The following is a 25,538-nucleotide window of genomic DNA, read 5'->3' as shown; positions in this document are numbered from 1 at the left end:
GGCCCTCCAGATCAGACATCCTAACTTTCTAATTAATCAAATAAACATTACGTGCAACCCAATAATGCTGCACAGTCTTCGTCACATGGTCACCAATATATTACGCCACACTAGTAATCATTTAAAACAGAAAATAAATTGAAGAAGGCTCCACAGCCGAAACGTTCTGACCAATATGTTAGAATATTGACCAAACGGATGGCATATTTTCATTAATATCTCCGAAACAGTGCAAACTATATAGCTTAAAACCCAATGCAAGTGAAAGCAGAGACCCAGAGTTTTCATTTAATGTCCATTAACCCCAGCTTTAAACGCAGCATCATGTCTGCCATCAAATGAAAGTGTGTTTAATATTGAGGAATAATGGCCAAACAGATGGGATATTTTCATTAAGTTCTCCGAAACGATGCATACTACAAGCTCAAAATCCAATACATGTGAAAGCAGAGACCCATAGCTCATTTAATACCCATTAACCCCGGTTTTAAACGCAGCATCATGTCTGCCATCATAAGAATATACGTCCAATATTTTAGAATATTGACCAAACCGATGGCATATTTTCATTAATATCTCCGAAACGGTGCATACTACAAGCTTAAAACACAATGCATGTGAAAGCAGAGACCCAGAGCTTTCATTTAATGTCCATTAACAATGGTTTTAAACGCAGCATCAGTTATGATTGGGATTCTAAGTTTAAAAACCACTTATTCTTAATTCAAGAAGTTGGAATCCAACCGCACAGGGCCGCGTAACTAGTTAGCATGCCGGAGTCTTGTTCGTTATCAGAATTAACCAGACAATTCGCTCCACCAACTAAGAACGGCCACGCACCACCACCCACAGAATCGAGAAAGAGCTATCAATCTGTCAATCCTTTCCGTGTCCGGGCCGGGTGAGGTTTCCCGTGTTGAGTCAAATTAAGCCGCAGGCTCCACTCCTGGTGGTGCCCTTCCGTCAATTCCTTTAAGTTTCAGCTTTGCAACCATACTCCCCCCGGAACCCAAAGACTTTGGTTTCCCGGATGCTGCCCAGCGGGTCATGGGAACAACGCCGCCGGATCGCGAGTCGGCATCGTTTATGGTCGGAACTACAACGGTATCTGATCGTCTTCGAACCTCCGACTTTCGTTCTTGATTAATGAAAACATTCTTGGCAAATGCTTTCACTTTCGTCTGTCTTGCGCCAGCCCAAGAATTTCACCTCTAGCGGCGCAATACGAATGCCCCCGGCCATCCCTCTTAATCGTGGCACCAGTTCCGGAAACCCACAAAATAGAACCGGAGTCCTATTCCATTATTCCTAGCTAAAACACTTATCCATACTCGGTTGAATTTCACATACTTTTCACTTTGAAAGTCAGCTGTGAAATCATTAAGAAATTAATGATACAACTGATTTTTCTCTTCACTAAACTTACCAAATTCTCAGAGTAGAGTTATCTGTGAATTCCTTTGACCTGCTGTGGTCTGCACAATCGGTAAGAATCACAGAACAATGAGGGGCCAATTTTAATACATTGCAATCTTACAGTTTGTTTCATACATTTTTTAGTTATGAGATCAAAAATAAAAAAATATTTTAATCCCAAAACAAGAAGCAGTCATTGTTCATGATGGTCACAATTAGAAGTTGTATTGAAATTATATAGAAAATATATATAGAAAAGTTTATATATAAAATAGTTTATATAGAAAAGTTTGAAAAAGCTAATTGCACAATATTTTTTTTTTATATATAAATTATGGCAATAAAATATGACAGCATTCACAACTAGTATGGTTAAACTCAATTGATTTTTATATAACATATTTCATAACAAGGTTGACCTGAGACACTTAACATAGCTGGGTGATGATACATGATGTTACAATATAGAAAGAGTAAAAGCCAGAAGATAACTGAGGAGAGGAACCAAAAACTCCTTAGTAAGGAGAGAAAAAAAACCTCTAGGGGTCCAAGATCAACTGACTGCCCAACCCCTCTGGGTATGCTAACATTATACAATTAGAAAAATAGTTTGGAGGCAAAAGACAAAACTCTCGCACAGTCCTATTTTCAGTTTTTCTGCATTATTGATTTCTTCTTCAAAGGTGTTAGGCAGGTGAAAATTTGTGATTTGTCCTGAGCAGCACTGTCATCCTGGTCATCACACCTCTTCATGTACATCCTTGCATCTTTTCTGGTAGTGAATGGCAGGTGACAGCTACAAAAAATAACATATGCATAATCATTATGATTGTGTTGAAAACAAAATTAAAAAATAAAAGCCTAAGCAACTCTGTGCATTAACATTTCTAATATTCACAATTGTGAATCATTAAAAAACAAATGCAGTAGAATTAGGCTGTGAAACTGATCAAATGCCATAAGCCCTATTCAAATTCGTGACTGATTTTCCAGGATGGAGACAATTTTATTTTGTTTAAGAAACTGATCTCTGTCGTAAATAGAAATCCCAGCTCAGTGATAGAAACTAGCCATGTTAGCAGATTATTACTTTACAGTTTAAAAAGTAATTAATTAATGTGGTCACAAATAATATCTTGGCTTTCAGACCATAATATGCTTTTAACAGTTTACTGAAAAAATGTTCCCAGCAGTTTAGCTCCAAAATGAAAATGAAATGGTTTCATTTTGTGTTATGTCAAGGGTGTCCACTGTATAGAAATTCAATTTTAAAACATTGTTGAAATGACAAACCACTGGAAATACAGGTTTATCTAACCTCTAACTCATTAACAATGTTCATTGCTGTTGTCCTTAAACTTTTCAGAAATTTTAATTAAGAAAATAAAGCAATTGTTCCGTAGACTAATCTTTTGTGTTCTGTTCTCTGTGAATCAGAAAGGTGCTGTTCTTGAAGTCCAGTCAGTCTCTGTTATCTTTCTTCCCAAGAGGAATGCCATCTAATTCCATCAAACTTTTTTCTTCTGCTTGTCTAAGGATGAACTGAAATGAAGCAATTAGTATTTCAGTGGCAGAACATAATCTGTCATATATACCTCTCCAGTGCTTTCGATGCACAAATGGTGTCCTGCCGAAAAATTCTTCTGTTTGGTAATGTTGGGCAGTTTCAAAAGAAGCTTATCGATATGATTATCAAAAATCTATTCTGTAGATAATGAAAGAAAATAACTAAAAAATCAGAGTAAAAATTATTATCCAGACTTATCTTTCTGTTCTCTTTCAATAAGAACGGTGTTATTAATGAAGTCCAGTCGGTCTCATTCCATCTCTCTTCCCAAGAGGCTGCCCTTCTAATGCTGCTGAAAACTCCATTGTCCATTCTGGGAATGCTGTGCTGTTCAGATAGTGTCAACAAATTTCAAAAATAGTTCACATCTTTAAATCTTTTTATGTTTTGTTTACAGCATGTGGCATTTTTTTGCAGTAACAATTGAGTGGGGTATTTAATTTGGCTCTATGCTCTTCTGAAAATCATTTGTTGGGCATCGCATACCCCCCCCCCCCCAATATACTTGCTATACTTGCTGATGAGAATGAGAAATGCCATATTCTAGATAATAAAATAAACAGAATTCTAACCATAATTTCAAGCTACAAGAAAATACATATCTGCAAAACTTGTGCTTTCATATACCTACTAAGTATTGTTTTAAATGCTTAGTGATCCAACAACTCCAGAGCCTGTTCTTCTCCTTGAAATGATTTCCTTGAAACACTGAAATCAAAGAGGAGCTCTTCTCTTTCAGCAATATCCCTATTTGCCAAAAACAGAATTGTCAGGATGGGCTGTTCGTTGATTATGAATGTCTCTAATACAGGTCTGATGTTGTCCCTTTTCTTAGAGAAATGTATCTGCATTCCGATCGTCTCCTTATCTTGATGACAGGTGCAGTGTTCACCACAAGCGTCAATGCACAATTTTTGTACAGGTCCATCAAAAAAGATAAATATTTCATTTCTCCTTCTGGCATCTGTTCCATTAGGGCTTCTGCAGCTGTCTTTGTGATGACCTCACCATGAAAATCACACACAACCTCTCCCTTCTGGAAACGTCTGGAAGTCAAGACCTTCTTCCCTTTCACAGGATCGACAACGATGTGCAGGCCTTTCCACCTTTGACGCTTTACCAACTTTTTAATTTCATTATCATTTGGTGGCAGTTCCAAGTTTGTCTTCCACTTCTCAAGAACGTCAGATGCTGTTGATGCATTGGCTGACCATCCCATCTTTTGAATATAGCAGGTTACCTGTCTTTCTGTTGGTAACTGTCTAGCGTAATGGTCTGGAAAGAAAATGACAATATACATTCTCAGAATATATTCTAAACTTACATTAAGTGTTTGTTGGTGAAAATAATTGATTTGTACATTTACCAGTAATATTCTGCTGTCTCATCTTCCTCTGCTCTGTTCTCCACCTGTCATAACAGTGACGGTCATGACTTCCAGTCAGGCTAACACGCTTCTTCTTTTTGGGAAGCTGTCCATCTAATGTCACCGGAAACACCTGTATCAGTTGTTGGAAGGCTGTAGAATAATCCAACTTCGTAGAAGTAAATCCTGCAGCTGCCATAGTGGATCTTGACCTTGATCTGTTGTAAGTATTTAAATAAAATATCACAGGTCTTTGTAACACAATGTAAAAAATGAATGAAAAGGGAATATTAGATTCCAACTTACTCCACAAGTGGTGTGCGTTGTTCAGAGTCTGATGTTTTCTCCCGTGAGCTTGACCTGAAGTTAAAAAAATAAGTAATTGTGTAATTGTAGTTTTGTGAGATACTGATTTTGTTTACTCATTTTGAGATCACAGTGACACTTACTGCAATCCTTCTTCTGCAAAGCCTTCAATCACTTCGATTGCTGAGCAGATGTTGGCATGTGTCAGCATTCTATAAGGTTTCTCTGCCGTAGAATTGGAATGTGCTAAATTATCTGCAACAATGCTCTTCTGTGCATCTGTTACATTTATTGCGGCCGTCTCAAATGCCCTCCTGGCAACCTGGCTAGTAATGAATGGCAAGCAGTACCTACAAAATAAACAAGCAAGCATATGTGATCATTTCCAACTCACCAAAAAAAAAAAAAAAGATGCTGATGGACAAAAGAAATACAACATTTTCCGGAATAATAATACTATACCTTAGTTGCTATAGTTATAGCTTATGTACTTTCACAAAAAGTTGTCAATTTGTCTGACCAGCAATAAAGCTAGTACAGTGAGGCATTGCAACTTGGCAATCATGCAAAAGCTCATTAGGTGCACTACAATGAGGTACAGGTGAAACATTGTCAGAACCAGGTCACCTTTTAAAAAGACTTAATTCAAAGCTTAGGTCACTGCAAGGAAAAGGCCACACCTAGTCAGTTGTCTGTGCATTCCATAATGCCTTGAATGTCACCAGAAAAAAGGAAGGGAGCCATTGGCATGCTGCAGGCTGGGGGCAGAGTGTGGAGGTGTTGCATTTATTTTTCCATCAGTTTATATTAATTATATATATTTAATATATAATATAATATTATTATAATATATAATATTATAATAATATTATTCTGCTTACTTCTTATACAGTCTTCTCAAGTCGTTGGTAGGATTGTAAATAGGATCTCCAGCAGATGAAATGAAAAACTTCTCTTCCTCCTGTCCACAGCTGCTGTCCTTGGCAGTAGAGTGCAGTTGTGTGAAGTACACATGAAACATCTGATGGAAAACAAAATGCAATTATGGTACATTCCAAATATTCTTAGATATTGCAAATGATGGTAGCTATACAGGGAGAGGTCTTTTTTTCTATATTAACATGTATTTTAATTGGCTTCTATGAAAATTGCCTGTGGTTTAAGTGTGTGTGTCTTGTGATGGACTGGTGTCACAATATGTGTGTTACTCTGCTTTGCACCCACCGCTTGACAGGAAGGTTCCAGTTCTACCACAACCCTTAAGGGATATTTCAGTGTAGCCATCAACTTACATGTTCCTCTTCTTCATTCAATGCAAAGGACGCCAATTGCTGTGATGCAGTTTTGTGCTCTTTCACACCAATTATGACCATTTTTTGTCCACTTGGTGAAACAACAGTCTTTCTTTGCATCCATTCCTCAACCTGTAATAGCAAGAAAATAAAATAAATATGCCAACCTGTAAGACGATCGCAAACCCCTACTCTTAAAGGCGCTCCAGCCCTTCCTCATTTGCCTCATTCACCGCATCTGTTCCTTGTTCCTACCCTGTTTCAGTTCACCTCTAAAAGCCAGGCGCTCACTTCACTGGAGGCTCTGCACCTGATCTCCGCATCGTGCGAGCCCGGGTCCTGGTTGTGCCTGGCTCTGTTGTGTTTTTAACTTCCTGCTCCTGTTCCTGTTCCCCCGGCCGGTCCCGACCCGGCACCTGTTTTTAATCCCTGGTTTTTGGATAGATTACATGGACATGGACCTTTGCTTTTTTTGTTGGATTCTCCCTTGGACTTATTCTTTGGATTGTTTGCCTCGGCCACACTTCCCCGGATCACCAGCACTGCATGGACACGCCCCCCTGTTTTCATCCCCCATTTCCTGCATGACTTTTTCCCCAGTGTTTCCTCACAATGATGTTTATGGCTGACATCATTTCACATGGGTGAAAGCTAAGGAATAAAAACATGTACAATGGAGATACCACTGCTTAATTTTAAATGCCTTTAAAAAATAAATACCTCCTGAGAACAATTTGCCACTCCCAAATCCTTGGTAAGGTACTGTTTGAATCCAGCCAGGAGGAGCATCCAGGGAGTGCTTTCTATAGAGTCCAGCTTGGGCCACTCTCTTCAGGAGAGCCTGCTGATACTTTTTAACTACTGGGGGTCTGTAAGAATATAAAACACCGGTTTAAACATTTAATACCTATAAGACAAATTAGAATTTTAGTAAAAAATAGATACATCGGAAAAATAAAAAGTCTTACTGCTGATAGAGTTCTTTGGAGCTCACATCTTCCCCTTCCTTATCCGCTTCTGCTTCAATTTCTGGAGCAGCCTCTGGCATCTCTTCCTCCTGGACAGCGGCCTCTTGCTCAGGGCCGCTGGAATACAGGTAGATTAATAATAATAATAATAATAATAATAATAATAATAAACTTTATTTTATATAGCGCCTTTAAAGGTGGCTTCTCAAAGCGCTTTACAGGATGACAATAACAATAAATAAGAAGACTACAACAATAAATAAGAAAAATTCACAAGACAGGACACAATTATAATTACAACAATACAACAATAACAATAGAGGAGACTGTGGAAGATGGTATTAAGAAGAGCAGAGGGGTGAAGAATGGAACCAGTTAAGTAAAGGCTTTTCTGAAAGGGAGGGTTTTGAGTCTGGATTTGAAGGAGTTTAGAGAAGGTGACTCTCTAATATCCTTGGGCAAGGAGTTCCAGAGCTTGGGGGCATAGCAGGAGAAGGCCCTGTCACCCATACAATGTAGACGGGCTTGGGGGACAGTAAGGAGGGCAGAATTTGAAGAGCGGAGGTTGCGAGGTGGGGAGTAGGGCGATAAAAGTTCAGACAGGTATTGAGGTGCCAAGCCATGTAAAGCCTTGTAGGTGAGCATGAGGATTTTAAAGTCTACGCGGAATTTGACCGGAAGCCAGTGCAAGGACTCCAGGATAGGAGTAATGTGAACACTTGCACTAGATCTGGTCAGGATTCTGGCTGCTGAATTTTGGACATACTGCAGCTTGTTCAGAGTAGATTTAGATACCCCAGGGAGCAGAGCATTGCAGTAGTCAATTCGAGAGAATACAAATATGTTGATCAGTTTTTCAGCCACAGTTAATGATAGCATAGGGCGTAGTCTTGTGATATTTCTAAGGTGAAAAAAAGATGTTTTGACAGTATGCTGTACATGTGGGTCGAATGTTAAGCCAGAATCGAATATAACCCCAAGGTGTTTCAATTTTGATTGGAGCTCAAGTACAGAGCCATCTACAGACAGGGTTACAGGACTGGCTTTACGAAGTTGATGGGGGGTACCAATAAGCATGACTTCAGTCTTGTCACAGTTAAGATGAAGGAAGTTTTGAGTCATCCAAATTTTTATGTCAGAGATGCAATTAGATAGAATAGAGACAGCCACATCAGTGTCGGGTTTGGTATGGATGTATATTTGAGTATCGTCAGCGTAAAAATGAAAGCTGAGGCCATGTGATCTTAAAAGCTGACCAAGTGGGAACATGTAAATGCTGAAGAGCAAGGGGCCCAGTATTGAGCCCTGAGGGACACCAGACTTGAGAAGACCAATTTCAGACCTGTACCCATTGAGAGAGACAAAGTGACAGTGATCAGTGAGGTAAGACTTAAACCATTTGAGGGCAGTGTCAGAGACTCCAAACACAGTCTCGAGACGAGAAAGCAAGATGTTATGGTCAACAGTGTCAAAGGCAGCACTGAGATCAAGAAGGATGAGTATGGAAAGAGAACCAGAATCAGAAGCTATTAGGAGATCGCAAGATTCTTTTCAACATGCTTTAACATAATATGTTGTAACAATGATTTCAAAAAGAAACTACAGAAGCCTTACAAATTAAAAATATCTCACCGTGCCAATGTGTCTTCAGGCTTCCCACGTACAAAAAGGCCCAAGGACTCCAGCAGTCTTACAACCACTGTCCCGTTTGCCTCACCAGACACGATCTCTGTTTTGTTGTAATCCACGATGGCCCTGTTCTTCAGGTGATTTATCTTTCCTCGCCTGTTGAGAGGCCATCCTGATCTCCTCTGCCGTGGCGTGCTTCGTACACGCCCTCTTCAAGTGAGCAGGAAGCTGATCAAAAGTATTCAGGCACATCTTACACACCAGGGGAATCCTTGCGGGTTTCCTTTGAAAATAAATAATATAATTTGTGTATAGAAACAAGCTAAGACTGATTTCTTAAATTATCCTTAATTTTCTCTCTCATAGTTTGAGCATAATGATTTTATTGTATTTATATCAGAATTGCTCATTGCTACAAATGAAATAATGGCTTAATATAAAAAAGTGAACTCTTACTTGGTCTCAGTCACAAACTTTCCAATAGGAGCCATTGTGGAGTTCAAAAACTGCTGGTCCTAGAAGTGGGGAAGGAATTTTATAAGATAAATTGAATTACAACAGAAGGACTGGCTGAGGGAACACTGGAATATATACAAATTCCAACTAGTGAGGAGTCCATATAGACAATGCTACCTTTCATATTCAGTATAAGATGGAGAGATTAAATTGGCCCTGAAAATTCACTGCAATGAGAAACTGCTCCTGCCACTGTATATGAACAAACATACATGCTCATCTATATTCATTTGCAGTTACATTATTGCAATGAATCTGTATCCAAAAAAGGATGTGCTCCATCTCGTCAGTAGATTGGATTCCAAAACTGATTTGGGTCAATATACATTACCTTAGAAGATAAGGTACAGTCTACTGTAGGGAAACATTAACTTAGAAAGCATTGGCCTTCCCCGGGGGGCAGGTAGGTGCAAAAGATAAACCTTTATGCTATCTTTATCTTAAGATAAGTGGCAAAGCAGTATTTTTCCAAGTTTCACCAAGCTCATCATGTTGCCATAGTAGACAAAGTTCTATAAAATGTTAAATAAACAGCATCTTGGTCTTTCAATACTGTACAAGGCGAATTAAACTGTCCCTGGTAATGCAAAGTACTGAGAAGCATCCCAGAAACTTTATCTCTAGAAACATTAGCTGTTTTATACTATCATGTAATTTAGTGTGATGTTGTCAGAATTCAAGGACATTATCACACACAGAAATTGGTTCAGTTGAATCTAAAAAACACAGCTAAACATGGGTTTAAATGTAAAATAGAAGTCTTACCTCTTGTCAGAATCCTCCTGAATGATAGCTACATACACGATGTCCCTCTTGGATCCATGGCAGTGATGCAGCATTAATCTCCCAGCCCATATCATATCATATCAACTTGTGGGCTCTGTTCTGGGTGAAATCAAACTGTGTCTTTTATGAAGCACAGTCTCAGTCCATCTCTTCCCAAGAGGCTGCTGAAACATTACAATGCACTTCTGTTGTGTCTGCATGTTCTCCTGGACCTCAATCAGCTGCTTTGTGGCTTCTCATGTGTCCTACTGGCAACATGCCAGGAGATGAGTGGCAGGCGGACTCTACAAAACAGCAGAAGCACATTAATATGATTTTGTTGAAGGCACAATGAAAGAACAACTTCAAGAACTCCATTTGTTGCACTTTTCTATTGCTTTGAAATTCTCAGAAACCTGTCATATTTTAAAAGCTGCAGTGGACTGAGTCTGCTTATCTGCTCCAATGCAGTAAATCATTATGGAATGTGATAGACTTTGCTGGGGAGTGACACCTGTTAGAGTAAAAAATCTCCTTTGTGTAAGAGACAGGTCTCTATTAAACAGAAATCACAGCTCAGTCATAGATAGGAACCGCTATAGCTAATAATTGAAACCGGCCAGGACCGATAGTCGACAATAATTGAAACCGCTATAGCTAATAATTGCCTCTCAATTCCAAAATCAACTGGATTTGGTGCTCTGAATACATTTTTTTTTCAATTAAAATAATTACAACAGTTTATGGCTAAAATGAAAATAAAATGCAGTCATTGTAGATTCGGTCTACGGCATCTATTGAACTGCAATTAAAGTTTTAAAACATTCTTGTAAAGATAAATCACTTTTCATTAAATGTCTAACTTCTTAATGAGGTTTTAAAATATCTCTGTAGTCCAAAAATAATTGCTGTAGTCCTTAGCCTTTTCAGAAACCTTCACTAAAAGGTTTAAGGAATTGTTATCTAGACTCATCTTGTAGGCTCTGTTCTTGGTGTCATTCATGAAGTTTAGTGAGTCTCAGCCGATGTCTCTTCCCAAGCGGCTGCCCATCTAATGCTGCTGGAAACTCCAGTGTCCGTTCTGGGAATGCTGGGCCATCACCCGTCTTCTGACAATCATATCTCCTTTGTCTGTGAACAATACATTCATAAATCAATAATTAGTGTAACACATCGTCTCAAAAAGATTTGAGAGTTTGTTTAATTTCAACTGACCCAAAAGGAGATGTCTTACACTGAAAAAGATTATTTGCATTGCTCCACTGATCATGAACTAATTGGAAAACTTTTAAGTGGAGTGATCGCTCTTTTGAAACATTCAGATAAAGTCGACAGTTTTTCAAAAGTGGTGACAATTAGACCTCTTCATTCCAAAACTTTCAATAAGAACAAGAGCTGGGCAGATGTCTCATAGTGTTTTGTCTTGGGAATATTTGTGTGGGATGGCTAATCAGCCTCTATGCTCTTCTGAGCTTCATCTATCTAATTTTTACTGTCTCTTATCCCCTCCTGGTGCCCTAGCTGTTGGAGAATGAGACATGTCATCTTCAAAACAATGACACACGCAATACTGAGATAGATTTCAAGTCACAAGAAGACACTATCTTTAATAGCTGAAAGAAAATATGTTCAACATACTTACAAAGTATTTTCTGGAACTGGTTAGTTATCCAACCACTCTAGAGCCTGTACTTCACCCTGAAATGATTTCCTCGAAACTCTGTAATCAAAGAGGAGCTCCTCTCCCTCAGCAATGTCCCTCTTCGCTATAAACAGAATTCTCATGACGGGCTGTCCGTTGATTATGAATGACTCTCTGACAGCCCTGATGTTGTCTTTTTTCTTAGAGGAATTTATCCACCTTCCGATCGTTTCCTTATCCGGGTGGCAGGCGCAATGTTCTTCACAAGCATCAATGCACATTTTTTGTGCAGGTCCGTCAAAAAAGAAAAGACGTCTCATTTTTCCCTCTGCCATATGTGCCATTAGGACTTCTGCAGTTGTCTTTGTGATGACCTCGCCATGGTAATCACATACCACCTCTGCCTTCTGGAAACGCCTGGAAGTCACAACCTTCTTCCCCTTCACTGGATCGTCAGTGATAGTCAGGCCTCTCCAGGTTTGACGCTTTACCAGCTTTTTAATTTGCCTTACATTTGGTTGTGCACCTGTGTTGGGCTTCCACTTCTCAAGCACTTCAGATGCTTTTGGTGTATTTGCAGTCCAGCTCATCTTTTGAAAATAGCGAGTCACCTGGCCTTCCGTTGGTAACCGGAAAGCGTAATGGTCTGGAATGAAAACCAGAACAGAAACCCTCAGAAATGATTCCAAATTCACTTTCTTTGTCTGTTTCTCTGTGAAAATAATTGATATGTAAACTTACCAATAATGTTCTGCAGTCTCATCTTCCTCTGATCTGATCTCCACCTGTCGTAACAGTGTCGGTCATGACTTCCAGTCAGTCTCAGGCGCTCTTTCTTTCTGGGAAGCTGCCCGTCTAACAACACTGGAAACTCCCGTGTCAGCTCCTGGAAGGCTGTTGCATCATCCATCTTTGGATTTCCAGATCCTGCAGCTGCCACAGTGCATTTTGGTGTTGATCTGATGTAAAAACGAATATTAGATCACAATAATCTCTGTAACACATTGGCTGAAAAGAACTGAAAGCAGTGTTATACAGCAGATGCGCATACTGCAGCACTGAGTGGCGATTGCTCTTTCAAAAGCATTAAGTAATTGCTGTTTATGACACAAGAATATTTTGTCATCTGTTCAGAACATGGTGATACTTACTGAGCTCCCTCCTCTGCAACACCTTCAATGACTTCAATGGCTGAGCAGATGTTGTCATGTGTCAGTATCCTATAGTGTTTCTCTGCAGTACCATCTGAGTGGGCCAGATAATCCGCCACAATGCTGTTCTGTGCATCTGTGAGCCTCTTTGTGGCCGTCTCAAATGCCCTCCTGGCAGCCTGGCTGGTGATGAATGAGAGGTGGTATCTACAAAATAAACACATACACAAAGTGTATGATTGTTTCCAAGCCACAGACAGTTTGATTAATACATTAAAACAACTTTGTGATTTGGTTTACTTCTCATGCAGTCTTCGCAGGTCATTGGAAGGACTATAAATTGGCTCCCCCACAGAAGAAATGAAAAAATGTTCAGTCTCTGTTCCACAGATGCTGTCAGTGGCAGTACAGCGTAGTTTAGTGAAGTAAAGGTGAAACATCTGAAATAACAGACAAAATGCAGTTATTGTACTTTGTATTGTATTGTTGAATGCCGAAGACAGATGTTGACAATGAACTGGAGAGAGTATATCAACGTAACTTTCACACTTACATGTTCCTCTTCTTCATTCAGTGCAAAGCATGTCAGCTGCTGTGAGGAGGTTGTGTGCTTTTTCACTGCTATTATCACCAGTTTTTGCCCTCTTTGTGACACAAAATTCTTTCTCTGCATCCATTCCTGGACCTGAAATCACAAGCAATTCAATAAATAATAACTGATTCATAACTGCCAATGATCATTTTACAGTATCAACAGCAGCACCCAGCAATGAAGTGTATGGAGAGTGTTGAGTGTTTCAATCAGTCAGTCTGACCCACTTGGCTGGGTGCTAAGCTTCTGTAGGACGAGGCAGCTGGGATCCCAATGAGGACTCACAAGTAGGGGATGGTATGGAAGAGAGGTGCCAAGAGGTGGAAGCGAGATAAATGTGAAAGAGAGAAGGGGCTTACATATAACATGAGGAGGTGTCATCAAGAATGATTATGATTTAGTGCCGCTGAGGCTGTTTGAACTTGATGTTTGCCATTCACTAACTCTTGTTACATATGAAGTTACTGAAGAGAAGCTGGGGTGGAAATCAAATTCCACTCTCATACTTCCACTGTCCAATCTCTCTGACTGAACACAGAGCTTAGAGCATCTTCTCCCCCACCCTTCCCTCCAGTCCAGGATCACTGGCACAGCAGGTCTCCCTGTAAAGGCCCTAAGTTACAGGAGCGCCACCTAAGTGACAGCGATGAGCCCTGACCAGCACTGTTATTCTGTCTCTTTATGAATGTCAGATCATTGTTTCATTGTTAGAATTGGGCCAAACAACTGAAATATGCATGACTGTCATGCTTACTGTCATATTCTTTACCACCCGTGGGTGCTGTAGGTGCTTCAGCTGGAGAATGGCCTGCAGGTAATACAGCACAAGAAGCTGCTCAGGCATGGTGATGTCTTCAGAGGTGTGCGTCTTCTTCAGTATCCGCTCCACATCTCTCTTTGCAGCCCTCAGCACCTTCCAGCAGTCACTGGCGCTCGGCCCAGGAGTCTGCAGCTGTCTGTATCTGTGGCAAAAGGAGTAGTACCATCAATGTCAATTCCCATCATGTACTGGAACTGGAAACCAACTGGAATCAGAGTTCCAAATGGAACATACCTCTTTCTGATTACTTCCTTTGAGACATCCTTGCTTTTTTTCTGCTGAATGTCCTTTAGGATGCTCTGGAAGATGATGATGATGTTAGCCAGGCTGGGATCCTCCTGTCTTAGGTTGGTGGCATTCAGGATGTAGCACAGGAACCGGTTGATATTTTTGATGTAATTAGCAATGGTTTGGTGAGACAGTCCAGTCATCCTCAGTTGGTAAAAAAAATTGCGTGTTTTGGGAATGTCCTTCACAAACATCAAGGATGCTTTAGACGGATCCATAAAAAACAGAAATCTGGAAACGTTGTGTATCTAAAAAAAATGTTTTTAGGGTTTATTTTTAGGACTGGCAAAATCTCAGATGGGTAAATTCTGTGCGAATGATTTAAAATATGTACTTTGTGAGCCTCTGCCCAGTTTTAAATACCTACCTCCTGAGAGCAGTTTACCACACCCAGGTCCTGGATAAGGTACTGTTTAAACCCAGCCAGGAGAGGAACATCCAGATTGTGTTTTCTGTATAGTCCAGCCCGGGCCACTCTCTTCCGGAGAGCCTGCTGATAACTCTTCACTACTGGGGTCCTGTAGGGATATAGGACACTAATCACAGAATGATTTCATACATAAGAGAGCCGGTGGAATTATTAATCAAAATGGAAACATGAGAGGAAAGTCTTACTGCTGCTCCAGTTCTTCAGACCTCCCATGTTCCCCTTCATCTTCCTCGTCCTCCTCAGTCTCTGGAGGAGCCTGCGGCAGCTCTTTCTGCTGGACTGCATGCGCTTCCTCAGGGCATCTGGAACTGTAAAAGTACCATTTCATAAAATACTAACCGAGATAACCGGTTTCAAAAAAGCCTTTGAAAATACAATGAAGAAATGGCAAAATTGAATCTCTCACCTTGCTGGTTTGTCTTCAGGTTTCCCACGTACAAAACAGCCCATGGACTCCACCAGTCTCACAGCTAGGTTCCTATTTGCCTTGTCAAACAATAGCTCTATGCTCTCGTAATCCACAACATGCCCATTCCTCAGGTGATTCATCAAATCCTTCCTGGCCTGGCGAGAGGTCATCCTGATCTCCTCTGGTGTGGCTTGCTTCATACACACCCTCTTCAAGTGAGCAGGAAGCTGGTCAAATGTCCTCAGGCATATCTTGCATACCAGGGGAATCCTGTTGGGTTTCCTAAGACAACATAGAAAAATGTTTGTCTATAGAAACAAGAGAAAGCCTACATTTTCCTAATTAAGCTTTCTCCCTAATTGTATTTTATCAGCTAGGTACATGATTCTGAAATAAAACATGACTTTGTACAACAACAATGAACTCTTACTTGGTGGATGTTCCAACTGAAGCCATGTGAGATCTGTCCCCAGACGTCTTCAGATGTAAAAGACTGAGGGAATTTTCCTTTTCAAAAGATATATGAAGAATTAAGTCTACATTATTAATATCAGGGGAAGTCAAAATGAATTAGCTAAAACAATTCCCTTAGGTTCCCATCTAATTGCCAGCAACCATACCACCCTGCAACTCACAACTGGCAACCCACTGAAGCTAAGCAGGTGTGAGCCTTGTCAGTACCTGGATGGGAGACCTCCTGAGAAAAAGGAAAGTAATTAAAGTAAGGCTGCCGGAAGAGGTGTTAGTGGTGCCAGCAGGGAACGCTCACCCTGCAGTCTATGTGGGTCTTAATGCCCCAGAGTAGTGACAGAGAAACTGTACTGTAGAAAGGTGCTGTCTTTCGGATGGGTCGTAAAACTGACCTGTTGGGTCCTGACCCCCTGTGGTGTTACCCCAGCATCGTGGCTAAATTTCCCATTGGCCTTTACCAATCATGGCCTCATAATAATCCCTATTTATGAATTGGCTTTATCACACTGTTCTTCTCCCCACTGAGAGCTGGTGTGGTAAGTATTCTGGCACACGATGGCTGCCATCACATCAGAAAGAAATGAGTTTTACATTTGTTCTGTAAGTACTTTTTCAGAGATGTTCTGAACAATAACACATTAAAAGATAACTGTATAATATTCATATTTAAATGAAATCTTAGTGCTATTTTACATATTCCAATAAACAGAGAATGTTTGAAAGTCTCTAAACAATGGGAGATGAGTTAGGAAGTCTTAAAGTTTTAATCGTAGTCTTTAAAAGCAATAAATATCATGTCAAAACTAAAAATCAGTAAGATCATTGGGGCACATTAAGCTCTGCTTCCACTTTCCTTATTCAATATTCTGACACTGTTATATCTTCCATAAGCTTCTGTGAAGATGTATGCATACCCACAAAACAGTTAAGATATATGGCAATAAGAATCCATGGTTCTCAAAAGAATTACAAGACCTGTGCCATAAAGAGAACAGGTCTTTTATCATGGTTGACTGAACTGAATATATCTCTGACAAATCAAATCCGGTGAACACAGGATCCAGGTGGTCTGCACAGTGACATATTGTCTAGAGCCCTTCAATCAAGATTCTCAAAGAGCACATCAAACTGAAGTTTACCTGGCAGGCTGGGGCCTTTGACCAGATTTTTTGTTTCATAATTGGTCATTTTTTTCTTTTTCTTCACAGTTTCAGAGTGTCCACTCTAAATCCTGGTCCTGAATCTTCAAAAAAATCGTGCCCTAATGGCTACAAGCCAGACCAACTGCTCTGAGCTAGAAGGCTATGAATGGCTTTGAGCATCTGGCGCTTAAGCACCTCCAGCTGTGCCCATCTCCCCTGTTGGATCCTTAACAGTCTGCCTCTCGGGCAATCAAGTCTGCTGAGGATGCTGTTAACCTGGCTCTCCACTTGACACTCCAGCACTTGGAAGAACCATATTTTTGCTCGTTGCTTTGTTTGGATTTTAGATTGGCCTTCATCACCATTAACCCACATAAACTAATTATTAAGTTGGTAGTAGTGTTGTTGGCCTGTATAAGCATATATGATGTTTAAATACAATTTCTTACCTTTTGTCGGCAATATTGATTGCAGAAGCTGAACTCAGATGTTAATGATAGAAAATCCAGATCTTCAGGTTTTTTCTACCGCTTAAATAGAGGAGAAATTGAAAATGCATCCAACAGTAGAAATGCTGAAGAGCTCATCCAGTGAGTTGTGTCTCAGATGGAATTGGTGTCTCTAGTGAGTAGAGAGATGTGGCTTATCAAAAGAAATCAGTTCGGCTGCTCCACCCCCGCAGTCTCCTCCCCTCCTCCAAGCCCAGCCTTTTATTCAATCTAACGAACCAGATCATGTCACGGAAAATAACGGCTTTCATATTAGCACACATCACTAGAAAAGGATTATATTTCTATATTTCTCTTACATACAATTTATTTACAAGTGTTGTTATTGCGTGGGCCCTTCATTGTGTGGTTCCCATATGTTTGTACAGTAAATACAGCGGGAGGAGTTTTACTCACTACACTCAAAACTTACAGTACAGAGACGTTCTGAACGACAAAACATAACGATTCTTAATCCCACAAGAAAGAAAAGAACAATCTTAATGTTAAGACATAATAAATTGTGTTCTTTCCAGTAGTAATTTGTACTACCAACCAGCCCATCATTGGGAACAGTCCAATTACCCATTAATGTAATGATTCCTCGTTCTACTTCTTTTTGAGAAGAAGAGATTTAAAAAAAATCAGGAAGAAGTAAGAGTGCAAAGGAATATTTTAATGATCTCTAGTTAAATTGGAGAATGAACTGCCTCTCTGTCCCCCAGTCTGAGAACAGCAGGTGTCTGTCTCAGGTTACACCCAGACCCTCACAGACACAGGAGATGGAGGCTATAACATCCTGACTCTGAATGTCTCTCTGTGGACTTCTCTGAATGTCTGAATGTCTCTAACTATCTACTGGGCATGTCAATCAGCCCCATCAGTCTGTGCAGGAAGGGAAACTACTGAAGCTAACCTCCAACCTGAAATTAGATTCCATGAGACACAATTATCTGTCTTTAGCGCCACGGTGAAAACAAAACTAAAACAATAATGAGAGTACGTTAATAAAGGAACAAGTAATAGGTTTATCCATGCTGAAAAGAGAAGAGAGAAAAAATTCATCTGTGAAGCCTTCTTCAGGTGTGAGCAGGGGTGAATATTTTAATAAACCTGTGTGAGCAAGATCTGTGATCTACATGAGACTTGGAAGAAGGTACATAGTGACATACTACATATATTGAGAATCTCAGTCATTATATACATCATGCTAACACACACTCTTCTGAAAAAATAAGAATATCATATTAAATACATCATGCTAACAGTGACAGACCTTGCTTCAGTGTGCCTCAGTGCTTTCACTCCACCTACACTCTTCTGAAGAAATTAGACGGAATGGAGGAACATGCTGTAAGATGTTGGTGCCACAATAATATTTTCTTGGTTAGCTGAATATCCAGCTATATAAATAGACTAAACACAAAGAAAAGTCTTTTCTGATCACTATTACATAATGTGAAATGTACAGTACACAAAATTAATTTCATAGACTCACTTCAACAATTTATAAATAACATGAACAAAAATCACATTTCTGACAGAGCGCCACTATGAAGCTAAAATGCAGCACTCATGGTGTGTTCAACTAGCACTCATATTTTAAATGAGCAATTAACATCTTACACATTAATCTCTAACCCAGACATTAAATGATTATTTTCCTGATATGCAAACTAAAATATCTTCATTTAATTCTGAATGTTTAATTTGTTGCCTTGCTACAGAGTAAAATATTTTTGATGCGAAAGTGTCTGGTTCTTATGCCGCTTCAGATTTGTTGACATTTTTCAACTTATAATGTTAGCCACATTCTGCTTCCTTATCTTCAGTAATATTGAAATAATAAAAGAGTTTTTCTTGGTTTGCTCGTCGTATATAAAGTATCTCAGACTCCAAATCTTTTTCTTCCAGCTGAAAGCAAGGAGAACCACAAACATTTATTTCATCTCCTCGCCTTTTCTTTTTTCTAATCAAGGTGCTCCGATTTGAATCTTTAATCTAATTAGCACAGTGTATACATCTCATTGTCTGTCTACGTAGCAATCAATTAACACACAATGGGGATTCATGACGGGGGGTGTGGGGAAGACCGAATGGAAAGAACTGCAGCTCAACAAAGGAGAAGAGGAGAGAGAGCAGCATACCCTGATACTGGAGATTCTCACACAGCAGTAGCCCTGAGGGGTGCCTCAGGGCTACTGCTGTGTGAGAATCTCACAGCTCTGGGATTATTCCCAACGCAGCCGGCTTGCTACTGGCCAGACAGAAAGTAAATGCGTAAACGGCCAACTTCATGTGATGAAAATAATTTCCGTTTGAGTTTAGTCAAACAGGTCATTTTGACTCATCCTAATTCACTCAAATAAAAATGCAAAGCAATTTAGTCTTCATCACGGTCACTGTGGATTTTATTCGCTAGCATTTCGTCATTGTTAACTAAAATAAGAAAAAGCTAATTAATGACTTAGCAAAGCACATCTATGATGAAGAAAAATATATATAATAATTATAATCCAGATGATTGGGGCATTGGTGCATGGCTACAGTCTGTGCTAGGAACCTGGAGAGGGTCTCTGGTTCAATACATATTTGTGTGTCTGGTATTTTTTGTTATGATCATACTGTTAATATCCTGCTTGAAAAACATGTGGACTAAAGCTGCTGCTTCTGTGCTAATTGTACGCCCTGAAGGGAGCATGAAGGTCAAAAAATGATTTCATGGGAAAGGTTCTCTTATCTAGTGGCAGAACCTGATGGGTAGAACAGTATAGTTTTAAGGGGGGTTACCCTTGGGAGTGATTCCCATAGATGCACATTATTATTATGGTTTGTTTGTTCATAATAAGATGTTTTGCAGGAACGGACCAAAGACAAATTTTACAACTTCAGCTAGAATTGTTCTGCAAAACGACACAGCTGAGGCAGTGGAACAATGTGTAGATTTTTCTAAGAGATATTACCCAGCTGTTGACCAATCTTGTAAAAAAAAAACCCTAAGAAAAATGCTGGGCTCCAGCCCGCAGGGATTTACCTGTGCTGTAAGAACTAATGAGTGAATAAGGAGACTGGATTCTGGTGAAAGACTTCAGGAAAAAGAAATGGTGTTCACTCAGGTGGAGGGGGCCGTACCAAGGCTGCTGACCACTGCAACTGCTGTGAAAGTCACGGAAAGGGTGCCCTGGATTCATGCTTCCCACTGTAAAAAGGTCACAAACGAACTGAGCAAAGCGCAGGAGTGATGTCTCCAAATGATAGATGGGGATCACATGCTTGAGACTGATGTGCACAGCTTTTTTCCTTTTTATGTGGAAGCCTGTCACCACCCAGAAAGAGGAAGAATCTAAACGCGAAGCCTCTTTGTATACAAACTGGCTGAATGAAACTGATAATGAGGGGGATATGAGTAATTTGTGGTATAAACTTATAAATCATACTGTAAAGTTAAAGGAACTTAATGCATCTTGTTATGTATGTGCTTTAATGCCTCATTCTAGAGCCTCACCCATTTCTCTCCTGGTTAGAATCACTGTTTGGGCCAGGGGGAATGTTTTTCTTTAAGTTACTAACACCAATTATAGTAGCTGTGATACTTGTCTTCCTGTTTTTGTGTTGCTGTACGACATATATTATTCCACTGCTTTGAAAAATGGTAATGAATATGTTTGCGTATCAGTATGTTCTGATAAGAATGCAAGAATCCGAAGTATGGGAGCCTCCTGGGAGTCCATATGAAGAATCTAACTTTTAATCATTTTCAAGAATAAAAAGGAGGGAATTGAAGTGGAAATCTAATAAGTAAATTGATTCTTAAAATGTAGAGAGCTTTGCAAAAAATATATTGGTGCTTTTAGATAATATATTTCAAGGATGTAATTGCTGTGCTACAGTACGTGCAGAATTTTAGAAAACAGTGCGTCAACAAAGTACACTGTTTAGGTTACTTTAGAAGACAATGTACCAAAACAATATATGCTGTCTGGGTCATTAGAATTAGCCAAAAGTAACTGATTAGCTTTGAATAACAAGTCTAGTGCTTCTTCTCTCACTCTATGATGTAATCTGTTTTGTCTTAGGGAAAGGGGAAGTTTTAGAAGGAGCAAAGCGCTGAGCTTTTTTACAGCGCAACGTCTTATAAAAACCCTGTACTGCTTGTAACAAATTGAGTCTCTGGTTGCACTTTGCGAAGTGGCAGCAGGGCTCCCAATATTGCAATATTGAAATAAAGACCTTACTCAGGTGAGAACTCTCTCTTGTGGCTTCCTTGATAGTTATATTTCCATGACAATTTGGGGGCTCGTCCGGGATCACAAACCTGAACGCGAATGGCTGCTGAAACTCCATCCGGACACGGATAATTTTAGTAAAATTGGACGAACCTCGGAGGATAAATTGTTTATCCTTCCAGAGACGCATCTGGAGAATTGGCAGCTGTCTGACGTCAGTAAGTTATCCTTAAAAATTAATAGCTTGAGAAGCGAGCCACAGGGGTGTTCTCACGCGGGTCTGGGACTCATATAAAGAACTTATCTTAACACAGACCTGTGGTTTTTGCTCTGCGGAGTAGTTAATGTGATAAGGTTCTAAGTAAGGCACCGATCGGTAAAAATGGGAAATTAAAATTCAAAGACGAAAATGGGACCGAGCAGTCCAGCAAAAGTACATGTACGACAAATTCAGAGAAACAATTATAGCCTGGGTTAGAGTAAAAAAAATGTTTTATGTTCATGAACTGTAAAGCTAGGGTAATAGGTGTAAGGGAACTTGCACATAATTTATATATGATAATTAGGGGCCCATAACTATGAAGGATCTTTGTAAGTGAATCAGAATGGACAGAGGAAAGTTGAATTAGGAAAAAGAAGTTTCCTGAAGAAGGGGAAACTTAGAAGAGAAGGAGAAGAAAGGAAAGAAAGTGAATTGGAAAACTTATGTAATGGAAAGAGGAATCACAGAAATAATGGGAAGCTTCAAAAAAGACTAGTCTTGAAACTAAAGAACAGCAAGCTGCAGCTAAAGTCATGGCCATGCCTTTTAAAAAGAAAAAGTCTCCACCGAAATTAGAAAGCGGTCCGGAGCCAAAGCCTTTTCACTTGTTCGTGAAATGCCAATGTGCACTTTTCCAGGTCCAGAAGGAACTCCAGCATATGTACATTGACTTTGGTCTCCTAGTGAATTATTTGCATTAGTTAAGTCTTTTCCTAAATTGCCTGATGACCGTAAAGAATTTAGAAGAAAGGAAAGCCTTGTTCTTGATTGTCTTAAGCCTAATTACAGTGACATAACCTTGTTGCTAGATCATATTGTTCCTAAAGGTTTACAACGTCCTCTAAAAAGGAGGAGGCAGATTGGCGGATATGTGACCCAAATGATGAAGAAGTATCCATCTAAATTAAACCACACAAACATGGAGAGGAAAAGTTAGGCAGCCACTTCTAAAAAGAGGTAAGGACTCCACTTTTCTAAAAAGTCCCTTGTCCTCTCCATGTTGCTGTGGTGGGTTCAGGGTTTTCCTGAAGCTGAAGCGAGTACAGCAGAAAAATGAGTTAATGGTGTATGTGTTTTTAGATGCCTGTTTTGTGAAGGTGGGGTAGAAAAAGAGGGATTGCTGAAGGAATAGCGTCTCACCCTGCCCGTGCGAAAAAATCCAGGTGTTGCATCCTGGTACACGACTGCAGTACGGCTGAAGGTAGTAACTAGAACTATACTCGCAGAAGAGCCGAGGGTGGTAACTCGATTCAACTGTGTGTTTAAAGCCAGGATTTGGAACCTGGTCCATGTTCCCGAATTGTGATAGTTCGTCAGTTTGTCTCGACTGGGGGATTCCGCGGGGCGCGTGGGAGACGTGAAAATGGTTTGGTGTGAAGAAAAAAAAGTTTGATTAATCCAAAGTGAAACTTAAAAGAAATATTGACTGTCAGACGGAATTTAGGCTGAACAGGAATGTAGAAAAGTGTATGAACATTTGGATAAAAATAAACAATAGTTAGAGGAATATTTGAGAATTCAACAGAATATCATAGATGAGACGCAAAAATCCCTGATGGAAGAGCTAAAAGCAATGGCTGAACGAAACGAAGTTATATATGCAGAAAAAGAAACAGCAAAAAAAGAAATCACGCCTTAAGAGAGAATCTGGGAGAAGGGTGGGGATTAGTGTGGAGATTTTTGAAAGAGCATTACCCACCGAAAACTGATTAGAGAAAAGTAACAGCATGTCAGCAGAAGGAAGTGAGGATGTTTCAGATTTTACAGAAATGTTTATAGCTTTATGGATAGTATACTCGGGGTTAGCCGATGAAAAGGAAGTGAACGAAGATACTTCCACAGTAATAAAACAAATTTACTTGAGTGTGTTAAAACCTGATGTTGCCTAGAATGTACAACTATGCTTTCCTGATATTACGGACAGCGGAGACAGATTTGATTTAATAACTCGCGAAGCATGCATGCAGAAGTGCGAGCGCTGCAAATGAGAGGTAAAAAGACTCCCAAGGAGGAGAAAAGGGAGCCGCCAGTTTGTCGAAATTATTGTGCGACTTTAATGTTATACCGAGATATAAAACCCCAAAGACAAAACTACTAATAAGCTGGTGTGCAGTTACTGTTTTTTGGAGAAATTGTAAGAAAGAGGCTTGATTTCACAATTAAAGAACACGTCAGAAGCTGAAACGAGAGCCGTGTGTGAACTAACAGTTTTAATCTAGTAAACCCCTCTGTAGCCTTCCTAAATTTATCTCAGGATTTAAATAAAAGTGAAATAATCTTACAGTGTGCAGTAACTGGGGGACACAGGAGCACAGCTGTCCTGTTTTTAGACTAAAACAGCATAAAGATGTGATATAACGTTTTCTAACGGGTAACAGGAGGCTACAGGAGAAGGGGTGCAAGGGTTGTGTTTAAAGCAAATATAAGCTGTCACAGTCTGCTTGGGAAAAGATGTACAGTTTCAACTACTGATGTGGGTGGGGGACACCCCAGACCTATTTTAGGCCCAGACTGCAGCCTTTTATAAGGAATTACTGCATGAAATAGCATTTATGTAAACTAACTCAATAGAGTTATGTGATATTGTGATTGTTTTACCTAATGAGGGAATCCATAAGGCCGGGCTACTCCAAGTATTTGTAACGCTGCTCTGTAGAGGTGAAAAGGATCCGATGCAGATGCAGGAGTCGCAGGGAGGTAAGTAAACGTACCGAGCAAATCCAGGAGCTGAGTCGTAGTCCGAAGGCGAAGGTAAGTCGAGATCCGGTAAAGGCACTGGTGGCGAACAATCCAAAACGTGAGACAGAATCGTAGTCGAAAAGAGAGCTACAGGGTCAAATCCAAAACAGGCAATGATAGCAAACAATCCAAGGGGCGAGACGAGATCCGAAGTCCGAAGGCAAAAGGTGCAGGCAGAATTCCAGGAAGGCAAAAGAGGGGTAAGAACGCTAGGCTGAGCAACAAGTAGAGAACTCAATACCGAGCAACGGGAATCAGGTACGAATGGTATAAATAACCCGGCGTGCCACACGGTAGAGCAATTGCAGGTGTGTTAACTCGTGCGGCGGCGCTTGTTAGTAGTAATCCCCTGCTGGTGCTGATTGGCTCGCTTACGTGTTGATCTCAGCTGGCTGGTGGTCGTGACAGTATTGGATCTTGAGAGGAAAAAAAGGAGTATAAAACCAACTACATGATAAAGCCAGGGTGAATGCCTTCTCAGAACGAGCTTGTCTAGTGACGTATTGGTTTAAGGGGGGTAGTGCAGTATAAAGACAAAATTGCCTTGACCCCTGCAGCAGAAACTGTTTTTGATGTTTTGAAACAAGCTTTCTTGCAGACACTGGCCCTGGACTGGATTCCCTAAGACGGATCATCTGTATGTAATCTGTATGTAAGTGAAAGAAATGGGTTGTGAGCCGTTGTGCTGGTGCAGGAGCATGGAGATAGGCATCGTCTGGTGGGTTATTATTATTCAGGACCCCTTGATGCGGTGGCCAAGGGGCCGTGTTTATGTGTTGTGCAGGCTACCTGCCTGGCTGTATAAACTGTGAATAATCTGGTGTAGAACTAGCAGACCGAATGAAAAGATTTAATTGAAACTTGTAAATATGGTAAATGGAAAATTGTAGCAATTTATATAGACTGTATATATACATTTGGTGTATGCCACAATTTTGGATGGCAGTGAAGGAATAGGGATTTCCCCAACATGTCAGGGACTCCAGTCAAGAATGCTGGGTTTGTCTCTGAACTGTTAGAAGCTTTGCAGCTGCTGACTGAAGTAGCTGTGGT

The 25,538-nt window shown here is 40.1% G+C and overlaps 1 protein-coding gene across 7 annotated transcripts; it reads right to left on the bottom strand.

The window, feature by feature from the left end:
- Positions 1–1,783: 1,783 nt before the first annotated feature.
- On the bottom strand, positions 1,784–25,175 carry LOC138225620 (uncharacterized). 7 transcript variants are annotated; one of them, XM_069186229.1, is made up of 26 exons: positions 24,345–25,175; positions 17,220–17,391; positions 15,588–15,664; positions 15,155–15,439; positions 14,934–15,056; positions 14,686–14,854; positions 14,265–14,566; positions 13,965–14,172; positions 13,172–13,303; positions 12,919–13,058; positions 12,619–12,825; positions 12,209–12,426; positions 11,468–12,113; positions 9,826–10,956; positions 9,001–9,059; positions 8,548–8,827; positions 6,916–7,032; positions 6,668–6,816; positions 5,948–6,079; positions 5,537–5,676; positions 4,799–5,005; positions 4,656–4,709; positions 4,350–4,567; positions 3,611–4,258; positions 3,012–3,310; positions 1,784–2,212 (listed from the first exon to the last, which is right to left on the bottom strand). In XM_069186229.1, exons 3-13 carry the CDS (start codon positions 15,611–15,613, stop codon positions 11,488–11,490), a joined length of 2,436 nt encoding a protein of 811 aa, XP_069042330.1. In that variant the 5' UTR covers positions 15,614–15,664; positions 17,220–17,391; positions 24,345–25,175; the 3' UTR covers positions 1,784–2,212; positions 3,012–3,310; positions 3,611–4,258; positions 4,350–4,567; positions 4,656–4,709; positions 4,799–5,005; positions 5,537–5,676; positions 5,948–6,079; positions 6,668–6,816; positions 6,916–7,032; positions 8,548–8,827; positions 9,001–9,059; positions 9,826–10,956; positions 11,468–11,487. The 7 variants fall into 7 exon arrangements, with proteins under 7 accessions (XP_069042330.1, XP_069042328.1, XP_069042334.1 ...); XM_069186227.1 differs by having other exon boundaries at positions 3,615–4,258; XM_069186233.1 differs by having other exon boundaries at positions 3,615–4,258; positions 14,686–14,836.
- Between the last annotated feature and the right edge of the window lie 363 nt (positions 25,176–25,538).

This window comes from Lepisosteus oculatus (assembly GCF_040954835.1).
Source record: "Lepisosteus oculatus isolate fLepOcu1 chromosome 22 unlocalized genomic scaffold, fLepOcu1.hap2 SUPER_22_unloc_1, whole genome shotgun sequence".
In the NCBI taxonomy this organism is placed as follows: domain Eukaryota; kingdom Metazoa; phylum Chordata; class Actinopteri; order Semionotiformes; family Lepisosteidae; genus Lepisosteus; species Lepisosteus oculatus.
The sequence above is the reverse complement of the archived record's forward strand: the minus strand, read 5'-3'. Positions and strand labels throughout refer to the sequence as shown.